General features: G+C 44.8%; 4 protein-coding genes across 6 annotated transcripts; all 4 read right to left on the reverse strand.

The window, feature by feature from the left end:
• Positions 1-319: 319 nt before the first annotated feature.
• arhgdia (Rho GDP dissociation inhibitor (GDI) alpha) lies at positions 320-13,398 on the reverse strand. 2 transcript variants are annotated; one of them, XM_083677355.1, is made up of 6 exons: positions 13,326-13,398; positions 5,797-5,989; positions 4,791-4,874; positions 4,001-4,077; positions 3,792-3,855; positions 320-2,595 (listed from the first exon to the last, which is right to left on the reverse strand). In XM_083677355.1, exons 2-6 carry the CDS (start codon positions 5,981-5,983, stop codon positions 2,396-2,398), a joined length of 612 nt encoding a protein of 203 aa, XP_083533481.1. In that variant the 5' UTR covers positions 5,984-5,989; positions 13,326-13,398; the 3' UTR covers positions 320-2,395. The 2 variants fall into 2 exon arrangements, with proteins under 2 accessions (XP_083533481.1, XP_083533482.1); XM_083677356.1 differs by having other exon boundaries at positions 5,797-5,992; positions 13,326-13,369.
• A 1,022-nt stretch (positions 13,399-14,420) lies between these two features.
• On the reverse strand, positions 14,421-17,714 carry alyref (Aly/REF export factor). Of its 2 annotated transcripts, none has more exons than XM_083677784.1 (6): positions 17,363-17,714; positions 15,665-15,814; positions 15,374-15,521; positions 15,208-15,274; positions 14,925-15,108; positions 14,421-14,618 (listed from the first exon to the last, which is right to left on the reverse strand). In XM_083677784.1, the coding sequence occupies exons 1-6, from the start codon at positions 17,606-17,608 to the stop codon at positions 14,604-14,606; spliced, it is 810 nt and encodes a 269-aa protein (XP_083533910.1). In that variant the 5' UTR covers positions 17,609-17,714; the 3' UTR covers positions 14,421-14,603. The 2 variants fall into 2 exon arrangements, with proteins under 2 accessions (XP_083533910.1, XP_083533911.1); XM_083677785.1 differs by lacking the exon at positions 17,363-17,714 and adding an exon at positions 16,368-17,356.
• A 536-nt stretch (positions 17,715-18,250) lies between these two features.
• mcrip1 (MAPK regulated corepressor interacting protein 1) lies at positions 18,251-21,032 on the reverse strand. The gene is made up of 5 exons (XM_083676685.1): positions 20,952-21,032; positions 20,229-20,328; positions 19,918-20,036; positions 19,473-19,574; positions 18,251-19,088 (listed from the first exon to the last, which is right to left on the reverse strand). The coding sequence occupies exons 2-5, from the start codon at positions 20,234-20,236 to the stop codon at positions 19,024-19,026; spliced, it is 294 nt and encodes a 97-aa protein (XP_083532811.1). The 5' UTR covers positions 20,237-20,328; positions 20,952-21,032; the 3' UTR covers positions 18,251-19,023.
• A 2,110-nt stretch (positions 21,033-23,142) lies between these two features.
• ppp1r27a (protein phosphatase 1, regulatory subunit 27a) lies at positions 23,143-24,629 on the reverse strand (the record flags this gene model as incomplete). The annotated part of the gene is made up of 3 exons (XM_083677040.1): positions 24,075-24,629; positions 23,561-23,711; positions 23,143-23,263 (listed from the first exon to the last, which is right to left on the reverse strand). Exons 1-3 carry the CDS (start codon positions 24,520-24,522, stop codon positions 23,143-23,145), a joined length of 720 nt encoding a protein of 239 aa, XP_083533166.1. The 5' UTR covers positions 24,523-24,629.
• Between the last annotated feature and the right edge of the window lie 709 nt (positions 24,630-25,338).

The raw sequence follows: 25,338 nt of genomic DNA on the forward strand, positions 1-25,338 counted from the left end.
CTACTCATTGTATTCCACTCAAACTTTTGATAATGTCTACCACAACGAAGCAATGGTCTTCTATCATCTAAAATGTACTTCATGTTGTGTTCTGTTACTTCTGTTCATTGAAAGAGTCTACAACAACAACATCTTGGCGGTTTGTGTATGAATGTGTGGGAAGATGATTAATGGGAAGAAATGAATCAGACTGCAGCATCTCTGGCATACAGCAAAAACAAGAGTAGTGCTTGTAGAGTGGTGCTGTATCACAGGCATTCATAATTGATGAAAAGATCAGCAGAAAAAAGGAAAAAGAAAGACAATCGACACAAACAGCTCCAGTCTGAACACTTTATTGTGGACACAGATGAACAGTAATCTCCAGGTGGCACAGAGAAGTAGTACACAGAAATCAAAGCCATACTGAAAAATGCAATGATCCTTGAAATATGAAAGTATACTGAACCAGTGAAACCAAATGCACCCCAATCCCAACATCACAGGTTAAGACATTTGGAGAGAGAAAAAAAAAAAAAAAAGTGTCTACTTTTTTCTTTTTCTTTTTGAGTTTACAAAAAAATACAACATGGTTATGTAGTAAGATATGTTGTCCATGTTGTCCTCCTACTTGAATCTCTGGGTCTGGTTTGAAAATATGATCTGACCAAAACATCAAACCTGCGAGTCTACACACAGGGTCAATGTTCAAATACAAGACAATACTTCACCCCTCTGATTGTGAGCACTTATGATGAATGTTCCCCAAGTTGCCAGACCGTTGCAGAGAGCAGCTTGTGAGGGTAAAGGCTAGAGGCACAGTCAGTGTTGGTAATCCTGTAGTTGAGTAATACACGAGGTGAGCTCTTTAAGAAGCCCTTGTGTAACATTCCTTACTGCCCCTATGGGCAACACACACACACACACACACACACAGTACACTGGCCACAAGCAAGGGCCCATTTCTGAGACAGTCGTGGAATTAGCAACTGGAGATGTTCTAAGGTCCGGTTAGAGGACATTTGACAGCTTAGAAAACACGTGCTGCCCAAGAGTGGTCTGGGTCAACAAAAACTGGTTGTGCTCCATCCACGTAAACAATGCCAGCATAGAGTATAATTCTTTTTCAAATGTCCACGTCAAAACCACCTGACAAGTATGGAGTTAGAGGTGGTGGTAAGGGAACAGAAATGGCTGATACCTACGAACACCGTCTACTTCTACTGGCTCTCTAAAGCGGCCCCTCCTGATAGGAGGACGTTACATGTAATGGTCGCCTTTTAGCACCTGCACTCCGCTCAACACTCTCTCCCTCACCAACACAGAGAGAGGGTCTGTTCTAACGGCTACCGGCTCTGGGGTTATCTGCTCCTTCATCATCAGGTCTACAAAAAACCTCTTTAAGGCCACATGGCTGCTGAATGACCTCAGATAACCGGGAGAAGCACACTTGCACCTTCAGCAGGGGAGAGGGGGGGGGGGGGGGGGGGGTTGAGTGCCTCTGATGGACTGGAGGTAGCCTAAACGCTAATTATGAGGCTCCCCTTTCTCTCAACCAGACATTATTATGAAGTTTTACCATTTGGAATTCAGACTAGTTCTCGAATTTAAAAAGTATTTGGACCCTGGTACAAATAATCTGCTCAAAGGCTTTACACTGACTAAGTGAAAGGGCAACATCTCCAACCAAGCACAACAGAGTGTGGGCCAGCAGCAGCCATTCACAAACAGCGATGTCCACTTTACAACACTTCCCAAGGCAGATCATGGTCATACAAAACAATCAGCAAAATAGGTAGAAATAATGAAACCAGGAATGTGAGCGGAAAAGGAGAGAGAGAGAAAGAAAGAAAGAAAGAAAGATGGAGGGCGAAGAATGGAGGAATTCACATAGTTGATCACCAAAAACATCCATAGCAAGAGCATCAACAGATCAATCTATTATATATTTTTTTTTTCATTCTTTTTTTTTTTGGACTTTTATATACAAACAAACCAAAAACACTAAATCTTGATTGTGCACATTGTTTGCTTTCTCCACATACATATATTGTCACGCTTCAAAACTCATTGGAGTGGAATAGTAGGAGGATCACAAACAAGAAAGGGAGGAACGGGGAGGGGGGGGGGGGGTGGAGAGATGGAATGATGAAGTGGAATGAAATTTAAAAAAAAACACTGCAGAAGGGAAGAGGAGGGAGGAGGGGGGGGGGTTGGACGGAGAGAGCAAGAACCTTCATTACTTATTGACAATGAATACATAATCAAGATAGAGATTAATAGAACACATGGATCCAAAAAGTAAATGGAGGGGGTGAGCAAGAAAGAAGGAATGAACAGAAGAGGAGAGGAGAGGATGAGGAGATGGGTAGAATAATGTTGTTGACGGGAGAGGACAGGACAGGACAGGGGGGTCTCAGTCTTTCCACTCTTTCTTGATGTTGAGGTTCCATTCCCAGGATAGGTGGTCGTGTTTGTCGTCATCCGTGAACTTAGACTTGATGTTATAGGTGCCGCGGGCCAGCATGCCCTTGGGCGCCTCCTCCAGAGGGGTCAGGAACTCATACTCTGCCGGCCTGGGCCCGTAGCTCCCCACCATGTAGTCAGACTTATCAACTGGAGGGCAAAGAGAGGGAGGGAGAGAGAGGGAGGGAGGGAGGGAGAGAGAGAGAGGGAGGGAGGGAGAGAGAGAGGGAGGGAGGGGGAGAGAGAGAGAGGGAGGGAGGGAGGGAGGGAGGGAGGGAGGGGGAGAGAGAGAGAGGGAGGAGGGAGAGAGAGGGAGGGAGGGAGGGAGAGAGAGAGAAAGGAGGTGGGAGAGAGAGAGAGAGAGGAGAGGAGAAAGAAAGGAGGGGAAGCGAGAGAGTATTTAACATGTATTTAAGGTCTCTACACCATATACTGCTATCAAGTGCAGCAGCTTGTGGTTGGTGTGCATGTGAGGGGCAGTATAACAGCTTACGTAAAGAAATCCTTATGCAAAACACATACAGAATAAGGCGAGTCATAAGCGGAAGCAATATTAGATTTAAATGAAGAGTCACAATGTTCATGTGAGAGACTGTTTAAGCAAGGACAGGGGGTGGGGGAAACAGAAGAAAAGGAATTCCCCCTTAATTTGAATAGTTAAATTAAATAGAACTCAACATGTCAACACAATGCCCTGCTATGTCCCTGCTGCTATTCTCTAACTCGTAGCAATTCATATCAAATCCGGGAGCAACTTCCTGCCTCCCATGCCGTCCACTTGTTGCAGAGTGAACATTAGCCATGGGGAGGGTAAAAAAAGGCCGGCAGCGTTCGTCGTATGACAAATATTTAGGCCAGTGTAGCACCATTAACTTCTCATTTACTGGCTGTGGAGGAGGGGCCAATGGAAATACCTCCCCCACTAACTAAAACACATGACCTAATTACAGTACAGAGGAGTAGAGAGTCGCACCAAAAACCTGGGTGAAAGAAAGCCACCCTGAGGGCCTGTTTCTCAAACACATATATATCAAACCCGTTTCTAGACTAAAAGCATTTTCACAACGGAGACTTGGCCTCGGCTCAGTCTGCGTCTCTGACGGCCAGGCCGTCATTGTAAATAAGTATCTGTTCTTAACCGACGGGATAAATAAAGGTTAAATAAATAAAACGTCTGGGGAAACTGACCCTAATGGTTTATAGTCATGACTAAATCCATTCATATACCAAACCAATGCCCGTAAACAGCCACAATGAGAAATAACCAGATCCCCAACAGAAATAAAAAGAACACAAAATGAATCATACATGGAGAGACTCCAGAGAAAGCAGCCAGCGGTACTTACTCTTCACTCCTTTCCTGTGGGTCTGCTGGACATACTTCAGTCCCGAGACGATCTCCTTGTTAACCTGCAAACACAAACAGTCAGTGCTGGTGTCAGCGTTCAGCGTGATGTACTGTGCTCTGCTCCAATTTAACATCCATGGCAACAATAGCCTTGAGATACACAAACATAGTAGCTTCTCCTTCAGACATACACCAGGGCTCGCTCACCTTGAAGCTGATCTTTATCTTGTACTCAACCCCCTCCTTCAGAATAAAGGACTGCTTCTTGAAGGACTCAAGGTCCCCTGAGGGAGGAAGGCAAGACAGAGGATGAGCAGGCTGCATTGAGAGAACACAATAGTCCTCCTTGCTTGTAATCACAAAATGGCCTTTACACACCACGATCCGAACCGTACCGTGCTGGCTGACATATTCTTTTTTTTATCATTGTGCTTTTCAGCACTGTTACAGCGACTATGGTGGGTGAATAACCAGGCCAACACAGTTCAGCTCAGCTCAATAGTGTGAAAAGGGTCAAATTGTCCACCAGGTGGCGTTTGGCTGTACTGGAGCAAACTCGCTCTACTCCAGCATGGCCTGATTTCCCGCCTGTAGTTATGTATATGGGCCATATGGGGGCAGGAGTTCCTCATACCAGTTAACTCTTAAATACAACTAAATGGTCAATCGTATAGGTTCCTGCCTGGCTTGTCTGGGGACCATGTTTGTACACCACAGGTGGGAGGTGTTACCTTGTTTAATATTAGCAGAGACTGTGAGGCAATGTCCCTTACATGTCTGCAGTGCAGACGCAAGCACCCCCACAACTGTACACTTGGTTCCACCCCCCTACGTATTCAAATGGAAAATATGACTTCCAAGGCTCGTTCTCACACTAAAATCGGCTCCAGCCTTTCAATAGGAAAGACCTCAAGCAGCAGCAGCAGCAGCAGCACTTCCAAGAGGCCAACTCGAACACTAAAATACCAGTCAGAACAACCATGTCTGAACAACTCACCCTGGAGGTCAAGGGTCAAGGGGTTTGGCGCAGTCTCACACATGAGGGTCAGGCGCGTCACCTGGACGTTGGGAGCGTTGACGTCTAGAGGGACAGAAACACACACAGGTCACGATTCCAAACCGCCATCAACAGACTTGATGCATCAGCTCTACAGAGATCCAGGAGAGACTGGACTGTGAATAATGGAAAGGAAATTAGCAATGGATAACAGTGAACATCTGCTAGGCTTACATAGACAAATATAACAAACATCCTTTGATCCAATATAATCTGGATGAATAAACTAAACAGGGAATAATTGAGACAGCTGAAAGCACCATGTTTGATTCGGTGTTGGTGATGGATTTTCTCTAAGGCTGTACATACTGAGAATCACAAAGCCAGAAGTAACCCGACAGAGCCAGACATCAAAAGTCTAAAAGATGTCTGCTGGCAATCAGTGGTCCATCACTGTTCGTGATAACACAGTGTTAACAAAAGCCCAGGGTGGGCAGGGTGACCTGGTTTTCAGCCTGTATCTAGCTCACAGACTGTTGCGGGTGTCAACTCCTGACCTGCCATCAACAAAGGACAGATGCCCGGGGGGAAAATAGCTTCTGTCTGAGGAGGGGCAACTCTGACAGGGCAGCACCCACTCAGCAGGAGGACAAGGAGCCATGGGACAACAAAACCTGACTACTTCATTAAGACTCAGACACACGCAAACATGTCCGCACACACACACACACGCACGCAAACACACACTAGTGTGCGCACACACGCACGCTCGCTCCCACACTCTCCCATGGGATTTGCAAAGTCATACAATCAAATCCCCGAAATGAAAGTCTGCTGAAAGACTTGAAAATGAGGCAGGAGGGAGATTAAAGGAAATGAATAAAAGTGAGATGGTTGCAAGAGATCTGTGTGCAAGAGCGTTTATTAATGAGGGAGGGGGGGGGGGGGGGGAGGAGAGCGCACGGTGTGTGTGTGTGTGTGTGTGTCCAGCTGTGACAACACTAACCTACAGGCTCGCCCTTGCCCCCTAGCAGCGCCTCCTTGTACTTGCGCAGGCTCTCGTCATCCTTGTCCAGTTCCTGGATCTCCTGCAGGCTCTTCTGGGCCGGGGCCTTGTAGTTCACTCCTCCCACCTCCTCGTTTGCTGCAGCGATGGCCGCCAACTGCTCTGGGGTGGGATCCTGCTCTGCCATGGTCTGCTACTGAGAGAGAGGGGAGAGAGGGGAGAGACAGAGAGAGAGATGCCGGTCAGTCGGGGAATGAAAGATGGGACCGGTCCACACATCACATCACTTCCCATATGCTCATGAGTCCCCTTTAATGAAGATCTAATCTGAAAGCAGAACAGGCCTGGAGTTTATAGTGTGTCATGGTAGATGATTACGGATTTACTTCCTTCTCCAGGGTGGCGCCCTCATTGCACTTTGACCCCGGCAGTCTCAGCAGTGCTTCTAAACTAAAATACCCTCTCACACACGCATGGCTATTTGACCAGAACTAGTGCGTGTGACTGGCTGGCTCACACAGCCCTATGCTCTGGATGGATGGATGGATGAATGGACAGAGTCCCTATGGCAGGGAGAGGAGAGCGGGAAGGGGCCCATGATGCTGTGGCTTTACATTGTGCACTCTGGGGGGGAGGGGGGGGAGCGTGGAGGGTGGTCTTACTGACTGATCTTTATCTGAACTCCAACCCTCCCTCCCTCCCTCCCGCTGTTGTTGTTGTTGTACACGCTGGCCAGCGACAGACGTGCTTCTGTAGACCAACCGGAAGAGAGCGTGGGGGGAGGAGGGGGTGGGGACAACAGTGCTAATGTGGGTAGCGGCACCCAGCTGCAGCCTCCACCGCATTACCAGTCAGGACCAATTATGGTTCAGGGAGAGCGATGCTTCGCAGGAATCAGGAGAACGGGAGGAGGTGGGACCGAAGGACTCCACGACAAAACCGCCCCGACAAGTTTTCCCACAACAACATGAAAGGCACGTAAAAAGAAGTCCCATCTGGTCTGTCCAGTTGATCGAGACCTCCCGAGTGCTGTAATGCTGCTGCGCAGCTCTAGGTACGCCTCATTCTCCTCCTCCTCCAGACACCCCTCCCCCCCCGCTGTGGTGGTGTTGCGAGTGATTGGCACACAGAGGCGTTCTCTGTGTCTGTGGGTGTAGAAACACCACAGCAGTGTCATGTCTCTGTGCTGCTGAGATCTCCACACGTTAGCAGCAGCAGAAGCAGCGGCTTCATCGTCACGGGGACCATCACTGCTGTTTCCTAAACATTCACATTTCAACTAGTTCCTTCATTCCCCCCCACCCCCCCCCCACTCCACAACACAATACACCTCACACTTGAACAATTTTTCTCAATTTGCCATGGGCAAAAAGTTTAGGCCTATCCCCTCTCTGAAGCTCGGTATAATTATTGTAAAATTATTAAAAAGGAAAACAACGCTACACGTATTTGACCTAAGCAAAGTGTTAGGCTAATATAAAATAACAGAAACATTGAACAGAAAATGGCAAGAATCAGTAGCTTTGGTTTTTGGACAAAGGACAGGGGGCAGACCTCTGCTGAACAATACTAGCATGTGGATGTGGTAAGCCAGCCTGCTCACAGGAAACCGGCTACCCAACAATGAGACAGGAAGCCTAAACTTCACACAAGACACTATGTATAGTCATGTCATACGTCTCAGTGGAGTACCTTGCAAGAACATGACTTGAATGAAGGCGTGTTTGAGGGTTGTCTGTCAATGGATCGCAGACAGAGAAACCTGAGCTCATACAATGAAACAAAAAACAATGCACAACATCAACGGTAAGAGTGGACTGAATGGTTAAAAAAATATAAAAACATTCTCTCTCTCACACGGAAAAGTCTTCATCATTGAAGTGTGTGTCATCAGAGAGGCTCCAGAGATTATTGAACACAGATGCTGATTATTAAAGTGACATACCGCACCTTTAAATCACAGACTAACCCACAGTTGAGGAAACAACACAGTTGACTTAAGCTCAGATGACGACCACTAAAATCACGCCACGACAAACAAGAACTCAACCCTTTCACACCTCCAGTACCAACACATCAACCAGAGTTTCACCCTCACCTCAGGCTATCTGTTCTCCTCATTCTCAAACCGCCAAATCATTTTCTCTTTTACATTGTGCATGGCATATACACACCTGGACATCAGCCAGCAAGGAACTGGGAGCACATTGCACCATTTTCCATGGAGGCCCTGTACATTCCCATAAAAGAAGAAATTCCTGTTCTGCCAACACTGTGTTTTGGCAGGTCAGCTATGTGAATGTGCCTTTGAGAGAAGGAGTAAGGGGGTTTGATGACGGAGGGAGGGAGGGAGGGGGGGGAGGGCGTGGGAGAGAGAAAGAACAGGACCAGATTTACGAACGTCGTGCCATCTCTCTATAAAAAAACCGCCTTTCTCACTCCTCGCCCGAAGTCCATCTGTATGCTAGCTAGCCTATCGCAGTCTGGAGAGAGCTGGGTAGACTGGACCGCTGCTGCATACCAAGCTGTCACCGAGCGGGCTGGGGTTGAAGGAGTGGCCGGGGCCGTGTCGTAAATAAAGAGGGACGCATATTTGAAGCGCAGTGCCATATTTCTCTGCTGCTTACGCACTCGCACACACAGCCCCTCATCACTGGCCAGGTGGGGAACAGGAGGAGATAGTTCTGCTGACGTAAACAGGTCAATGAGGGACACACGAGGACAGAGTGTAAAAATAACAGTATCATTGACGTTACTACATGTTGTTATATAGTAATTTAACAAGGTCAGTTTTACAAACAGCACAGTGTACAATATCCACAGCTCCATGACTAGGGCCTCAACTCAGCAGTTACTAAGGCACTGTGCAGCAGGCGTGTGCAACATTGGAACTAGAGTCATTAGGCTCGGCCTTCATAGTTACTCATCAGGTTACCGGGGGCAACTTCATGTAGGTTTAAGTGTGACCCAACGTTTTGCTTCTTGTTGACACTGCGTGAGCTTCTGCCTTCACCAGTGCATTCTTTCACTGACAATGACATCACACTTTTATCAATGCTGCCATTGGCTGGGCATGACTGCTCATAGGCATCGCCGTGTAAACATTCTTCAACATTTGGCAGCGGTCTCAACGCACAGCGCTTGCAAGGGAGGAAGTGAATGAAGCACATTCAGTTTCTGCCCGGAGCCACCACATTTAGAAATGGCATCTTAACTAAGCATGAGATTTGATGATCGGGTCCGACAATTGAAAGTCCATGGGCTCAATAAAATAGATTTGTTTTAACAATATCAACTTGCGTTCCGATATCAAATTACTTCCTGGTGCACATTTTTCTCCCTGCTGACAAGGAACATATTCACATTCGCCACAGATGACCACTAAGTGAGGCACAGTTCAGTGTAAAAGGACCCATGAGAACCAACATGTGAAATTCATCAAGCAGCCTATCAAATTCTGTGTCAAATGAAAGCGAAGAGTCTATGTTTTTGGGAAATGTAGACAGAAATACATTTCCCAACCATCTTCCATCATAAGAACAGGGATAAGCCTCATTAATGTTTAAGTATAGACCCCAGTCAACTAATATCATCACATAAATTAAGAATCATTGCCCAATCTCTGGGTCATTCTGTTACCAAAATCCCACATAAGGGTAAGCTATTTTCAGATTCCTCTGCCTCATGAGGAGCAAGGATAATAACAGTTAACAAAAGTAGGAAGTATAGGTAGACCTACATAGTTTATGAATAAATAAGTGATTATAACTTGTTACCGATTTGATATTAGGATGACTGATTTGGTCATTCTGTTAACACACCGGTTTGAAACTAGCTGAGACTGACATTAGGTCTGAGTAATATGAATATTGATACTGAGATTAGCCCCAATGAGGCTTGAGGGAATAGCAAAGGGAAGTGTTTGGAGGTGTACAGGAAAAACAGCCTCTTATGGGGGATGTGTGAAGTGCTCAAAGACACTGTGGTTTTAATGAAGAACAGCCTCGTTAAACAGGGAGCAGTTCTGCAAAGCTCAGTGCTACAACTGAAACTCACAAAAACATCAAAGCCTAAAAGTTCCTAATTTTGCCCTGCCCGCCGCAAAATTAAACTCTCCATTGAAATGATAACCTCATACATACATTGACTCACTGTAGTAAAAGGTCACAAAGCCTTGCGACAGTCTTTCATGTGACCACCCCAGTGTCGCTCACCTTTGACATTTCACTGCATAGCTTACGCAATACAGGAAGCAGTAGGCTACATCGGAAAAAGTAAAGCACGATGGCAATCCATCAACAAATAGACATATTAGACAGAACGAGATAACATTTTAGTAGTTTACTAGGTTAGACATGTCCAATGCTTATGTAACACAAACAGCATAATCTAGCGTCACAGCTACGTGTCCAGTTGTATTAAAAAACAACACCACCACCACATCTCCCCCTCAGAAACGTCATCACAAATAGAGAACAGCTGCAATGTCCAAAAGCTACAATTAGCTTTCAATCCCAGAGGGGGGAGGGGGGAACATGGCAGCCAGGACAGGAGTCGAGAGTGGAAGGGATTGAGAAACAAAAGGATTAAATAATGACTGGGCCTGCCTCCACTGTCAGGACTTAATCACCAGGACAACTTGAAATGTGCCCATGATGTTCAGGTACAGTGATGAGGATATATAGAGGAAGGATTACGTTGAGGTAGCCTTCTCTCAAACCCTAGCCTCCAGATTTGGCTGCCTGGGTGCTCTTGGCTCCAGCTCCCTACTGCTGATGTCACAACACGCATCTATAGCTGCTTTGATCCTCTCAGTTCTCCCTCTCTTTCTGTGTGTGTGTGGGTGTGGGTGTGTGTGTGTGTATACCGTCTCCCATAGACAGCTTTCAGTACGTCCGAACCTTTTCATTTCTCCCTTCACTCCCTACAGGACTCCCCATTTCATGTGTCCCTGTGATGTTTGCTCGTGCCTTCGGCTCACAGTCACCAGTCCCGGTTGAGTTCGTTGTGTTCTGCGGTGCTTCGTCTAGGACGACTGAGAGCTTCCGCCTTGTTCTGCTGAGAGCTTGATGACTCACATCCGTTGAGAGAGCTGAGAGGACTAACCACACAGCACAATGAGGCGAGAGCCACGTTCATGGCCTCTCAAAGATCCTCTTGACTTTACCTGTGCGCCTCGCTCAACCTGACGATAACGGGCCTTTTGAAGTCGCGGTTGTGTTGCCGGGTAAGCAATGCTGGCTTGATGTAATGTCAACAGACCCATGCTGGGATGCACCAACCAACCAACCAAGCTGAGGTCACAGCACTAAACACAGACCAATGTGTTAAGGGAGGATTGCAACAGGAACTCCTCTGCAGAGCTGATGCAATGCAGAGGAACTCCAGTCTCCACAGAGAGAAAACAGAGTGAAACAAAATAAGAAAGAGAAAAGAGGGAGAGAGAAAGGCGAGACAAATAGAAGACGGAGGCAATATTCTATCTCAGGAAAGCCTTGAACAAATAGGGGGGTATTAAAATAGCTGGGTGAGAGATCGGCGTGTACAGCAGCAGGAAGTGGAGTATGAATGGGAGTACCAAGGTGCCAGCTGAAAGGTCAGGGCTCTTCCCCTGCTCAGTGGGGGGGCTCAGTCACACATGCCCAGATTCTGTCTGCCTCCCCTGGCAACAGAAAGGCATCAGCAGCCACTGTGGTGGACAGTAGCCTAATAAGCCTGGCATGCTGTTGTATTGTGGCTCCCATTCAGTTAGGCTTTTCAGTGAATTGTCACTCACTGATACATACATGATATGATGGGTGGGAACATTACATTTACACTCGATGTCAGCCATGCGGTCAGAGGAATTCAAACTCAGACAAAATGCAAGCGTACTGGATATATTATAAAATCAATGGCTTACGGAAAATCACATCTAGCATGGAATTGCCTTTTGGAGGAGGTATAGGAGATTAAGACTGGTATTCCCAGTAGGGGGTGTCTGTCATTCAGACTTAGGGTAGTACAATGAGGAGGAGCAGCAAAGAGAAGCTAATCTTTAATCACACTAACAGTGCTCTCTGTGTGGAGATGCTGGCTTGTGTCCCTGATCCGAGACCCTGTGAGATTGAGTTAGAACAGAAGGGGCGACTGACGTGCCACTTCAAGGCAGGCTGAGTGATTGTGAAAAAAAAAGAGAAGAAGATAGGGATAGATAACTTTGGCTCTGCTAGAAAATAAGTAACCCTCTGGCCTGGTTCTTGTCAGGACAGGCATAGCTTGGTAAGTGAGGGGGAAAACTATGTCCATACGTCTCCATATTTCTGCTGTGGAGAAAAGTCTTCATGGAGCCTGAACTAAAATGCTAGGATGTCAGAGTAGGATTATAGTATCTAACCCTTGGTTTTCTGATGGTGTTATAGAAAAAACATTTTAGTTTTGTAGTCAATACAGAACTAGGAACCAATTGTTTAGAGATCCGGGGACACCCTCAGAAATTAAGCAAAGCATGAGGGATCAAATCTGGCCAACTCTGTTGAGTAACCTGGCAAAAAGTGAATGAAAAAGCCTTAACTGTCTGCAAATGTAGTAATACTTGAAACGCATTCTTTGCGACATTGGAGAGGGCAAGTCTGTACCGCTTATACTCCTATACACGAACTTCTCTCCCAAACTTTAAGGAACTAGAAAATCTACCGCGCAATTACACACACACACACACACACACACACACACACACACACACACACACACACACACACACACACACACACACACACACACACACACACACACACACACACACACACACACACACAGGAAGGAAGGAAAGGGAGTCTTCACATTCGGAGCCAGCCTGAACCTGTGTGAAGTTTTGTATGACACAATTTTATAGTCTCAAATTACAAACCTATTTTGTAAAAAAAGACGCAACCATTCGGGTAACAGCAGGCCAAAGACCTGGACAGGTAGGCCAAAAAGTTGCACTGTCACTCTAAACTTTCCGTGCTTGATCGGATCAAATGAAGTTGCTCGCTGTTCAGGAAGTGGCAACATAACTGCTGACAATATGTCACACTACTTGATTTATGGGTGATTTATATACCGATTTAGTAGATATGAGACATGTAATATTTATTATTAATGAACAACTCGCATTTTGTATCCGAGGCGAGTGCGAGGGGTTAACTTCGAACAATTGCTGCACCTGGCCATTTCAAGAGACTATGGACACATGGCATGTGCCTCAAACAAATATCACCTGGGAAACATAACCAATTATATTAAAGCAAAAAAAAACATTTCATGATTCAAGGCTCATCTAACGAATGGTCAAAACAGCCATCGCTCGTTCGTTAGCTTTTACAAGACAAGTTGCATGAGTGCCATTCTTGTTACACCAAGTGGCAAACTTAACTGCAAATGAACCGACCCCCCCCCCCCCCTCCAAAAAAAACAACAACAACTCTCTGGTGTTATTTCAACTCTAATACTCAATTTAAGGCATGATGTTATAAAAGGAGTTTAGAAACTAGTTCCTTGGCCCTTACCGTTATGCTGCTGTCGGTAGGCTGGAGTACGCGCCTCTGAATGGCGATGAGGGAGCGGCAGCTCGAGTCCAACACACAACACGCTTCCGGGAATACTGAAGTGCACGAGCCCTCTATGGGTGCGCGCCTAGTCTTGTGCCAGACAGGTCACAAGCAAGAACTACATGATTGTATGGAAATAATGTCGATACGTTTGCTATTTATCTTGTAAAATCTATTCATATTTTTAAAAAAGTATCCATTACAAATAAGCACAAGTGATCTAGAATGATCCCTGTAGAGATTGTGTATACACCTCACCTCATGCAAGAACATGGGGTAGGACATGGACAACTTTAATTGCCGTATACTAAAAGTATGGCGGACCAAAAGTCTTTATGAAGAAATGCAATGTAGTCAGAGAACGTTACAAAGTCAATTCAAGTCCTACAAACTTACACAATACGTTTGATTGCAACATTGACTACATAAAAACGCGATGTAGATCAGTGAAAATACAGTGAAATACATAGAAATAATGACAGATCAAAATTTCATCTCCTTAATCCGGTAACTACAATACTTGGACTATGAGGACATCTAGTGGTTAAATGGAGGTACTTCAAGCCATCATTTCACATGACTTTGGGATTTTCTGCAGGTACAGTAGTTGGATAGGCAAGCAAGTCATAATATGGTAGTGAAATAAACAAAAAAAACCAACTCTGAATTCATTCCTTTATCTTATGTATGGGTCCACGTGTAAAAGTCAAGAAACCCACTAAAACCCTCATCCATCCAAAATCTGGCTGCTCCGCTTCTTGTCGCTGGCCGTTAACATGTTTCCTTGCTGACGGAAATCTTTCCATCGACACTTGTCTTTCATTCTAAATCTTTTCTCCCCTTACACTCGTCAGTCTCACAGCAACGTGATCACCTTCAAGGACAATGAACTACCATCAACCCACAATAACAAGAAGCAGGCCGAGTCAGCATTTGGTTAATATGTACTGCAGGTTTAATACAATGATCTACAGGGCAAAGGAATCAGAGCCACAGGGAAAGCCCCACCCTGTTCAACCTACAGTCAAACCAATATTTTTTTTTCAAAAAAAGAAAAAGATTGGACAATCGGTAAAAAACACTTAGGAGCATTTAAAAGGAGAAAGATTGGTACAAGGAATTTAAATCTCATCAGAAGACATCCAAGTGTAAAACATCCTGCATGTTCAACGTTATAACAATGGCATCCTTCAGCCCATGCAGAGGAAGAAGGCAGCCTGGGAGATTAGTCTCAGTTTAGGCGGTGTCCATCTGGGAAAACAGGGAAATGCAGTCAGTTTACATATTAGGACAATGATATAGCCTGAGGTGAATCATGTGTTCTATTCTAAGCATAAATCTATGCCAACAACCACTCATTGTTCACTTGATGCTAATGCTAGTGGTAGGTAATGCCTATATTGGCATTACCTACCACCTTCATAACCCCAATTTGGACCCAATTTATACCATGTTAACCAAAAATCAAAAACCATAGGTTGCTGATGTAACTAAACAATTAAAAAAGATGGCCAAAATCCCATAGACTTGGGTTGTAATTTCAAAAGCAACACTCACCCTGGCATTGTAGGCATCTAGCTGGGCATCAAGCTCTTCTGCGGTGGGTGGCTGTTTGTTGTCCCCCCGGCCACCTCCTCGGCCTCTGCCCCTGAATCCTCCGACACCGCGACCCCCGCGTCCCCTCTGCATTCCCCTGAAGCCACCAACGCGACCCCTGTTCATGCCACCGCCTCGATTCACACTGAAACACAACATAACAAACCGTAAACATTCCATCCATGATGATTGTTATAATGGGACAAATGCGTTTTTCAGATGCAGGTCAACCATCTCGTCTTACCCCTGCATTGGAGGCCGCCTCTGTGTGTCGATCTGTGATGTGACAAGCTGTATGTTCATGGGACGTCCTGTAAATTAAAACAGTATTAAAGTTAAATTCTACAATCCTCCACGCTCAGTGGATTGTAACGCATTAGAGGTGACTGTCAAAGCAGCTCGAGATGTACCATCAAGTGGGACACCGTTGTATTGTTTCATGGCTTTCAGCGCATCTGCCTTCCTCTCGAAGTGGACGTCTGCAGTGCCTAAACTCCTGCCCGACCGATCGTAGTGGACAGCAGCCTTCTTCAGTGTGCCGAACTCTGCAAAGAGCTCCTGCAATACGAAGGCATGTACCTTGATCAGATTCAAATCAATAACAGTTTTTCTCTCATTTTGGAATAGACAAGGGAGTCATTTGTACCAAAGAAAAAACTTTATTGGTCAGTGGTTTTAAGGTTCTGTTTCACAGCGTGTACCTGAATGTCTGCATCCGAAACGCCAAAGTCGAGATTGGAGACAAGAAGCTTCCCTCCAGTTTCCACACCGGCTCCACCGCCACCTCCAGCATTGGCATTGAAACCATTGTCGTACATGTCATGCTGCCACTTATCCGGAGTCTGCTTGGGCTGCAACAGATGAAAGAGAACGCACCTGCTGACTTCAGGCTCCCCTGTCTCTGTCAATCACAGAGTCCACACGGTCGGGGTGCTGGGGCAAGCAGGGCCTTCACTTCCACCAGGGCCAGGGCACGCCGCTCCCCCGTGTTAATTCCCAGCATTCCCTGCCCACCCCATTACTACAAGCAAGTAAACCAGTGCAGAAACAGGACAACATATCAACATAATCAATTTCTAGCCACTATACCAAGTTCTAAATTCAGAACTAAAACATTTCCAAAAAACAGTCAACAGATTGTTCTTTACAAACAGTTACAATCCTTGTAGCTGAACATTTGGAGGATATGATTTAACTGTGGCAGGTCTGCTGGGCCTAAATGCATTTGATGAATATTTATATAGTAATGACAATCACTACTATTAGTTGTACACACATCAGCACAACATTTAGGCTACGTGTTACTGTCAGCAAAACCCATTATGGTGGTACTAGCCCATGTCAATTCCGCCCACCCTTTTACTGGCAAGCCAACTACCCATGTTGCCCACTGTGTTCTCTTGCCATCTGCGCCTCCACCAGGCTCTCCAGACAGCCATCCCGATGGGGAGTAGTGTGCAGGCGGGGAAATAATCCGTATGGTGACTGGTGTTGTGCTCTGCAGCAGTGTCGCCTCCAACGTCGATGTGGTTCTTTCCACAGCCGAAAGAGAGTCCTTTGAAAGCCACATGCTTGGATGGGCGAGGTGTCCATGTTTTGAAGGGAGTTAACTAGCTAAACAGACCAACTATTCGGCCTGTAATGTATGGAATGGCGACCATCTGAGTCCATTTTGAAACCACGCCATTTTGATTGGGGCTTGCCGTGACTACCTCATAGCCAGCTATAGATAATTAAAGAAAATTGAAGATATAATTATATTCATTTCCAATTAGAGGTGCAAAAGTCCACTAATACATCCATTAATGATTATAATGGTATGATGCCGCTCGAACAAGCTTAGCCCGCCAGCCACTCCCAAACAAAGGACTCCTTCACCAAGAGGAGCCCAGCCAGAATTTGTGCAAGAAAATCTTCCAACTGCAATGGGATTTTTTCGTTGCGATGGTTTCCAGTTGGCCAGCAAGGGACTTTCTGGGGTGAAAGACAGAGCTACAGACCGTAGATTAACACTAATTTGATGGTTTGGGGATGCAGGGGATCAAAATGGCGCCGTTTAGGCCGTGCGGGTTAGCAGACGATCCAAAGTTAGCCATTGTGGCTAACATCAGCTTAACTCACTCCAAGCTTCTTCTCAAAAACTGTGGTTTTCACACATGGGTTGGGGGGAGAAGGACACAATGCATTATTTTCCATAGCAACTTAACCGCAATTTACAGAGCTTCCCTCCATTAATTCGGGGAAACTCAACGGGTTAGAGCTGCTTGTTTGACTAGCAGGCTAGCCATCATCGGAGGTAAGCTGCTAAAAACCATGAAGATAAGAGGACGTCAACCCCAGGCATTTTCAGGTTACCACGGGTTTTCCTCTCTCTGCCCATTCCTCTAACTTTCTCATACCCTGCTGTACGGCGTCGGTCTGCTTCTTCCACGGCTCAGGTTCTGTCGGCCTCTCATGGGGCCTGATCCTCCGCCTCGGCCCCCAAAGCCTCCGCCAGTGCTTCCAAGACGCCCGACACCGCCACCACGGCCCCCTCCTGAACCTCCCCGGCCACGGCCTCTTCCACCACCACGGCCTCCTCCACCACCTCTCTGCCTGTTCTGTTTGATAATGTCGTCTAGAGACATATCCATCTTATCTGCCATGTTGAGGTTCTTCTAGCGCTAAACACAGTTGTTAGCGAAATAAAAGTATACACTAGCCTGACTATTTCCCTGCCTGACAGCTTCACTACGACCCAATTCGACGTGAGAAAAAAAAAACACTTGCAAGACAGCGGAGCGTAGGTTGCTTTTATAGCCACGGGTCCCTTGCGTACGTAAGAGAGCGATGACGCGTTGCGCTTGTTATCCCTTCTACAAACCCTAGACGAGCATGCTGCGAAGGATAACATCGACTCTCCACTATCACTTTAGGACGAATTCATATAGTACATCACAGTCGTCATGTCGTTCTGAAGGAATTTTCACCACTAATATGTTTTGTACTGTGTGGCCCAGATGTTAGACATGTTTTAGTCCTTATTCACATCACACCTCTACTGAACAATTCACCTCACAATGTAATAAAGCCTATAACTGATAAGTAATACTGTAGATCACACAGCCTGATCATCACTGATAAATGTAGATAGAAAAGATAAGCCAGGACTCCTGGTTTGGACTCCTTGAAACATTCAAACTCTATTCTAACAGAACCTCAGAATAGGATAGCATGGTGATGATCAGAAGTGTGTTTTGTTCAAATGGTATATGCAAGACCGATGCAAAAAGGCATTGAAAGTGGAATATTGTAAAAGTCTTTTATTCAATGTTTTGTTTTGAGGTTGGGAAATCAATGTGGGCGGCATACTGGGGAGATGTCTACTTTAAGTCCATTTTAGGGGCATAAATTTACATTAAAAAGGTTGGCGTCTCTACTTAACAATATTTGGCTTCTGAAACTCGCCCCATACAGTCTGATTCCATTCCAATACATCTACAAATCATCTATCAAACTATCTTCCAAAACAAAGAAAGTCAGCCCTTCCGCATTCTCCTCCACGGTCATGTTTGTAGATTGAAAGGAAAACTTGGGTTCTATTTAAGACTGCAGTACTTAATGTGTCCTGTGAAGAGTTTGTATACAGTTTGTACCTCGGCAGCAGGATGTCAGCATATTTCAATGAAACTCTGCATCAGTCCCATTCACATAAAAAAGAGAATGAATATGAAGAACTCATGATTTTAAAACCAAGAACCAGGAGAAGAATAGATCTCCCTCTGTAAATGTAATCCAAGCCTTCTTGTATTCCACCTCGTCCAGATGAGGCAGGGGTGAGAAAAAAAAAAAAAAAAAGAACCAGGAGAGAGATATAGAAACAGAGTGAGAAAAAATTGGGGGGCAGGACATAAGCCCCTCGCTGCAGTGAAGTGGACAGTCAGGCTGTTAGTCCAGGGGGGAGAGAGGGGACCGCCATTCTGGACTAGACTGGCCAACGCGGGCTGACAGAGGATTGGTAGAGGAGAGTTCCAGAGGATAATGGGTGGAAAGTAAAGCTGCTGGACCATGAGAAGAAGGACTAGGACTTCTTTGAGTCCTGTGTGTTGCGTTTCTTGAGGTCACTCAGGTCCACTGGTGTGAAAGCTGCAAGAGTATAGAAACAGTGGACATTAATTCTGTGTTTTTATCAATCTAAGAAGTAACTTCTTTTTACATAAACACATTAACAATGTTGTTGAATTTCTTGCTTTACTTTCTGTTGTGTTTCTGTATAATTCCATTTGTGCATTGTTATGGAAAACATATACTGTATATGGCTAACTTGAACAATATTGTTGGCTTTTATTAGTGTTTGCCTTTGAAAGACCTTTTTAAAATATTGAAAACAAAAATTCAACGTTAAATTGACAAAGAGTCAAACCATGATCTGAAACATGTGCTGGACCTGCTGTCTTAGACCAGGTGTCTATTGAAAAATATTAGCTCAATGACACAAACTTGGATAAAATGATCCATCAAGACACTTACAATGTAGGTTGGGATTGGGATTCTTCTCCACATATTCCTGTGGTCCACGATCGTTGCGTTCACTCTGTGGTGACCTGATGTCTCGGAGCACACACTGCCAGGCTGAGATGAAGCACAGACATGTCAGATTACAAGACTCCTCATGGATATTTGACCACATTCAGACTGTTAAATCCTGCACAGTGGCCATTTCTTGTGTTTATATCGTATTTATATCTTGTGTTTATATCGTCTCCCTCTGTTTTTATTAATTCTTCCTGTGAACGCTTTGTATTGCATCTCTGTATGAAATGTGCTATTTAGAAATAAAGTTTAAAGTTTGAAGAGCTCTGTGAGGACGTTTTTCTTAAGGGGAAAATGTTGGTGGGTGTGAGGCTACTACAGGTGAATTAACATTTAGGTGGTCTTAGAAACATCAGGTGCTAGTCTTCTGAGGCAGACTCACTGTCGTGGATGAAACGCACATTCTCCTCGTGTGCTGGAGTGAAGAGTTCCCCAGTGTTTGTAGGGGACCGAGGGCTGGATGTCCGCTTGTAGCTGTTCACCATCCTGGGAGCAGATGAGCTAAAAGAGCAGCAGAGGTTATGTTGGAGGAAAAATCACATACCAGGAAATCCATAAAACAATGAAAGACAGGAGGAATAAAAATGCATGCAGTTTGATAAACAGTAAGATGACCAGAATCCAGCTTATCTGGTGCTTCACAGCTCTACTGGACATACAGAAGCTGACACAATAACAACATTCTCTCCTAACCTGGTCATTCTGTTTGGAGTCCGTCACTAGCTCGTCGCTCCTTTCTGGTAATAGTTTGGGGTTGGAGAATTAGAATGTTCCGATGTCTTCTGTTGGATGTCTGGTATTTGACAAAAAGGTGACAGTAAACACGTCAACATTGCCTAGCCAGCGAACTAGTACTAGCTGTAATAATTGACAGATATATTTTCAGTAGGTTTGTCATAGCTACGAGACAACATGACCAAAGGGATTGCAATAAATATTTTTGATGAAGTTTACAACCTATAATCGACTGACAAACACAACACAACTGGGCTCTGTTTACATTCTGGCTGTTGTGGTAGCTAGCTAGCTAATGTTGTTAGCTCGTAGCTAAATGTTCCCAACGACTAGCTATAACATAAGCGAAGTTATATTTGCTACACTTACTACTCAACAGTCTCTTGGGATTTCACATACCATTTCATAGTTCTTAAAACCAGTTGCGGATCAACTAGCTAATAGCTACTGACAGACAACGAATATTAGCCTATTAGCGTAATCTATGCTAAGATAAACATCACTCAGTTAGCCATTGGCTAAAACATAATTTTAAGCCATTCAGTTGTTGAGCTAGTGTACTGTTTTTAAGCAGACGAGAATTGATTATGTGTCGTTTTCAGATAGCATGGTTATACGGATAGTCGATAAGAAATTCATACCGATATACATAATCGGAAAATTAATTTCATATTTCCAAACCTGTTTGTGGGTCCTCCTTCCTTTCGCTTTCTTTATTCTGTAAAATCTAGCTTGTTAGCTAGGCCGCTCTCGTTGAAAACGTTGCCAATGCCAACCAATCATTTCCGGGGAAGAAAACGGAAGCAAACTGTGGTTCCAAGTCACCGTGTTCCTAGTGTTCTCCACATTAGACGTAATGTAAAAACCACTCTCCATTGATAGGGAATTTAATCAAATTGCAGTTTTGCGTTAGGCCCACTTATTGTAGTTTTTTTTTCCGGACAGATGATTACTTTTGAAGTGTGAAGAGACGTTTTGCCTGTCATCACAAGAATGTCTTCGGATCATTTTGGTGCATCACACATTTTGGTCATGATCCAATACACAGAAAGTGCACCATAGGATTAACAGTTCAGTGAAGTGAAAATACCGACTTCAATCATAAAAGCATTGTGGAGTTTGTAAATGACCATAGTTTTCAAGAGATCAGTATGATCTACGCCTTTCTATGCATTGCCAATAGACTTATCTTTATGACGGAAACGTATGGAAAACATTTTCCCAATAATTTGAAATGTGTTCTAATAACTTACTTAGCACAAAGGATACTCAAAGGAAACATCCTCCTTTTATGATCCTCTGACAAAACAGATGAGGCAAATTATTTCGAGAACCGTCTCATCTTGTTTTAATTTATCCTTGTGCTATGTGAAAAATACAAATCTCTGAAGTGTGGTTCCAAATACCCTAATTTCTGTAAAATAATTCTCAATGCTCACTCATGATTGATTTAAAATTCAAATGCACTCTTTCTTGCTATGCTGTCAATTCCACCAATTCTATTCTGCCAATCAAAACATGTTATTCCTGTTCAGTTGATTCTCATCATTTGCAGAAATGAAATACATGGCAGTGAGGCTTGAGTACTGTATGTGTATGTACAGCTGTCAATACACTGGGGTCCATGGTAACAATATACACTGGGGTCCTTGGTAATCATTTACAGTGGGGTCCATGGTCATAATATACATGTTGAATGTCTCACGTATACTTGCGGCTGTGTTGCAACTGATGCTAGTGCAACTACAAATGATCACAGAGAGGGTCAATCAGTGACAGAGTTGAATACTTACCAAAAGATCAAACACAAAACCCAAACATTCAATTGCTATTTATAAAAAGCAGCTTTATTTAAGAAAACATTTTGTATGTATATATATATGTATATATATAAAAAAAGAAGTATAGGATAAGACTTTCATTGGTGACATTCATTCGATTAGCTGAAATGGGCAGAGTACCATTTACACTTTCAACAACACTGTAGTAGTATTGTAAAAAAAACAACAACAGCAAAGCATCAGAGGGAAAATGGCAGGACATAAGCAACAGTGCATGAATGGCATTGTACATAATTTCCAATGATATCTGGCCTTCAAATGAAATTGCATTTTTGATGTGAATTGTTGATTTCCCTTTCTCTGCCCAGCAGAGAGGATACACAAAACTCCACCTAAGACACAAACGCTATCGGTCATGTAGAGAGCAATGATGTCAATAACAGTAGGCACTCTGTGTTCGGGAGCAGAAGGCATGGCTACGTGTTGTTCAAATACATCAATCATCCTTAATACAGAGAACATGTTTTCCAAAAAATAACAATAAAGTATGTTGACTTAATATGAATGGTCACTGAAATAGGCCTCTGTTTGAATTTTCTCAATGGGTAATCAGAATTAAGACGTAGTCCATGGATTTGATACACAGATTAGATGTCAACTCACTTACTGTGTTGCATCACAGCGTTTTGGTTTTTGAGTGGCAACGTGAGATCGGAAATGAAGACTGGCATGTGTACAGTTGGATTATGTCACAAGGGGACTTTTTAAAGCAAAGCACCAAAAACAAATTACATCTTTTGAGCAAAAAATTTGAGGGAAATTGAGCTTTTACAAAGCTTTACCAAATTCATATATTCCAAAAAGCTTTTGTCACAAAATTCTGTCACCATATGCAATTAACAAGAAGGACAAGCGCTCTGTAGCACGATCAGTGGCCTGGTCCCTGTCCCTGTTCTCCTTTCACTCTGGCTGGCTGGGCTTTGTAAGGCCACAACCACCATAGACTGTCTGTTGTCCATTCCAAGAGGGCAGTCTCAGGACCAGAGCACTCTGTCCACCTGTCCACACCTAGCTCTTTTGGGGGCAGTTAGTTAGACACAGCCTGTCTCAAACAGCTTGGCCAGCTCTTTGTTGTCTGGGTCAATGAGGTCGGCTGCCTTCTCCCCGTTCTCGTTGGCTGCCTCTGTACTAGCACCGATGGAGAGCAGGTACCTGAGTGGGGACAGAGCACGGTATTGTTCAGCACATGTCACATTCACAGGTTGTAATCAATGAGGAAGTAAATGTTTTATCCACATTGTCTATATTAAGACTGTATATATATATCAATCTAGTTCAATCAAGTCAGTCACTCAGTGCTGTTAAGTAACCATCAGTGGAAACAACTACATGTTCATTCATTGAACGCTGTGTTACTGGTGGTCTATAGGAATGAAGTTATGTGGGAATGTATGAATGTGTGTGTCAGTTTGTGTGTTTGTTTGTACTGTACACCAGCAGGCGACTGACCTGGCGATCTCTGGGTAACCGTCACTGCAGGCCATATGCAGTGGCGTCCAGCCGTCTTCGTCCCGCTGGTGGACATCAGCCCCATATTTCACCAGCAGCTTCACGCACTCCAGGCTCCCTGTGAGGACGGCCTCGTGGATCGCTGCCATACCTGGACAGAGAGCACCATACATGGGCCCAGTCAGAGAGGGGCACAGCTGCACCACGCACCACGCACTACACACACACTTTACACATTTCTACACACTCTACAGATTTCTACACACGCTACACATTTCAACCACTCTTGTTTAACATTAGGTTCACCAAAATGTTACTGTCAACTGTTACTGCACAATAAGCCTATATACTATAGTAAATGTATATATATATATACATATTACCTTTTAACTTCTAAATAGTCCAAATGTAAACAGCATCATGATGAATTGTTAAACTTGTATTTTCATGGTGATAATTACAGGAGCTAAGACTCGGTCACCGTCTGAGTACTCTTTCTCAAGGGTCAACTCACCAGACGGGAAGAAGGTGTCCACGCGTACTTTCCTCGCCCTCATGAAGCGTCCGATCTGCTCCAACTCTCCGTGCCGGATGCAGTCCTGGAAGATGATGTCATTGGAGAAGTGTACAGCGCGGGCAGGCTTGAGTGTTACAACAGGCGAGGGGGTGCACTCTGCCTGTGTGTGCCGTGGAACGCTGTAACGTGTCCCTTTACTGTACGAAGGGGTGTATGTTGATGTGGATTTGTATGTTGATGTATACAGTGATGGGGTGTAATGTGTAGGGGTGTAGTGGGTTGGGGTGTACTTTGTGGGTGTGTATTGAGCTGGAGTGTATGATGTTGTTGTGTAATGGGTCGGTGTGTAGTGCGTCGGTGTGTATTTGGTGGGGGTGTATTGTGTCGGTGTGTACTGTGTATATCGTGTGTACGACGACACTGGTAGCTGGTAGCTGTACTTCATCCCTGCACTCGACACGGTTCTACCTCCCCCTTTGCAGTCAGCCCAGAAGGAGGGACGGGAGAAATCCAAGAAAACTCAACAATCCAGAAAGAGATATCAAATTCCTTAGCCCCGTGTCCTTTCACACACTTTTCCCACTTCCTTCTGATCCTTGAGTTTCCAACCGGAGCAGCACGGCGACTCTCCCTGCAAAATAAAACAACTTTCCAAAAGTCTCGGCCCCCTTGTCACACTTTCTCTCACTGTCTTTCTCTTTGGTTTGCTGGGTCTGTCACTGGCGTTTCCTGCGTGTTTCTCCCGTCTTTATGAAATTGTATTCAACAGTATCCTCTGCCGTTGCAATGGGTGGTTGTCTGATGGAGCAGCCGGGAGTGGGTCCCTATATACCCTCTGTAGGGCTATTTTAGGGAGAAGTCATCCCTCATATCGAGTGACTTCAGCTTAGAAATGAGTGGCCCCTGCCAGTCTCCTCCCACTGTGCGGTCACATGCCCGCTGACACCGCCTCCACCCCTTACCCCATTAAACATGAGACAGAGTGACAGCCAAAAGCAGAGGTATTCATCATTCAAAGCACTTAGGGATCTTATTGGACCCTGGCCAACGTGTCTACATGCCAAATCAACAACATCTAGGACAATGATCAACATCATCAGAGCAGAGGGTTTGTTGGGGCCTGGGTCAGGTCAGGCCCCCCTTTTGGAGTTTTGCAAACAAGAGCAACCACGCTAGGTCATGGTAATCAACAGTGTGTTAGAGTCACATGTCTGTGAACCAGGACAAACTGTTTCCAAGGTTTATGGAGTCAGACCAGGGG

The sequence above is a fragment of the Argentina silus genome (assembly GCF_951799395.1).
Source record: "Argentina silus genome assembly, chromosome: 9".
NCBI lineage: Eukaryota > Metazoa > Chordata > Actinopteri > Argentiniformes > Argentinidae > Argentina > Argentina silus.

Excerpts from the sequence above, each read along its gene's own strand:
- arhgdia (XM_083677355.1), bottom strand. The coding sequence starts at position 5,983 with ATGGCAGAGCAGGATCCCACCCCAGAGCAGTTGGCGGCCATCGCTGCA. Across the intron at positions 4,875-5,796 it reads GGGCAAGGGCGAGCCTGTAG|ACGTCAACGCTCCCAACGTC; the intron begins GTTAGTGTTGTC and ends CTGTCCCTCTAG. Across the intron at positions 4,078-4,790 it reads CTTGACCCTTGACCTCCAGG|GGGACCTTGAGTCCTTCAAG; the intron begins GTGAGTTGTTCA and ends TTCCTCCCTCAG.
- alyref (XM_083677784.1), bottom strand. The coding sequence starts at position 17,608 with ATGGCAGATAAGATGGATATGTCTCTAGACGACATTATCAAACAGAAC. Across the intron at positions 15,815-17,362 it reads GACCGACGCCGTACAGCAGG|CCCAAGCAGACTCCGGATAA; the intron begins GTATGAGAAAGT and ends CATCTGTTGCAG. Across the intron at positions 15,109-15,207 it reads AGGCGGCCTCCAATGCAGGG|TGTGAATCGAGGCGGTGGCA; the intron begins GTAAGACGAGAT and ends GTTGTGTTTCAG.
- mcrip1 (XM_083676685.1), bottom strand. Across the intron at positions 19,575-19,917 it reads TGTGCGTTTCATCCACGACA|CCTGGCAGTGTGTGCTCCGA; the intron begins GTGAGTCTGCCT and ends GCTTCATCTCAG. Across the intron at positions 19,089-19,472 it reads TCCCAATCCCAACCTACATT|CTTTCACACCAGTGGACCTG; the intron begins GTAAGTGTCTTG and ends ATACTCTTGCAG.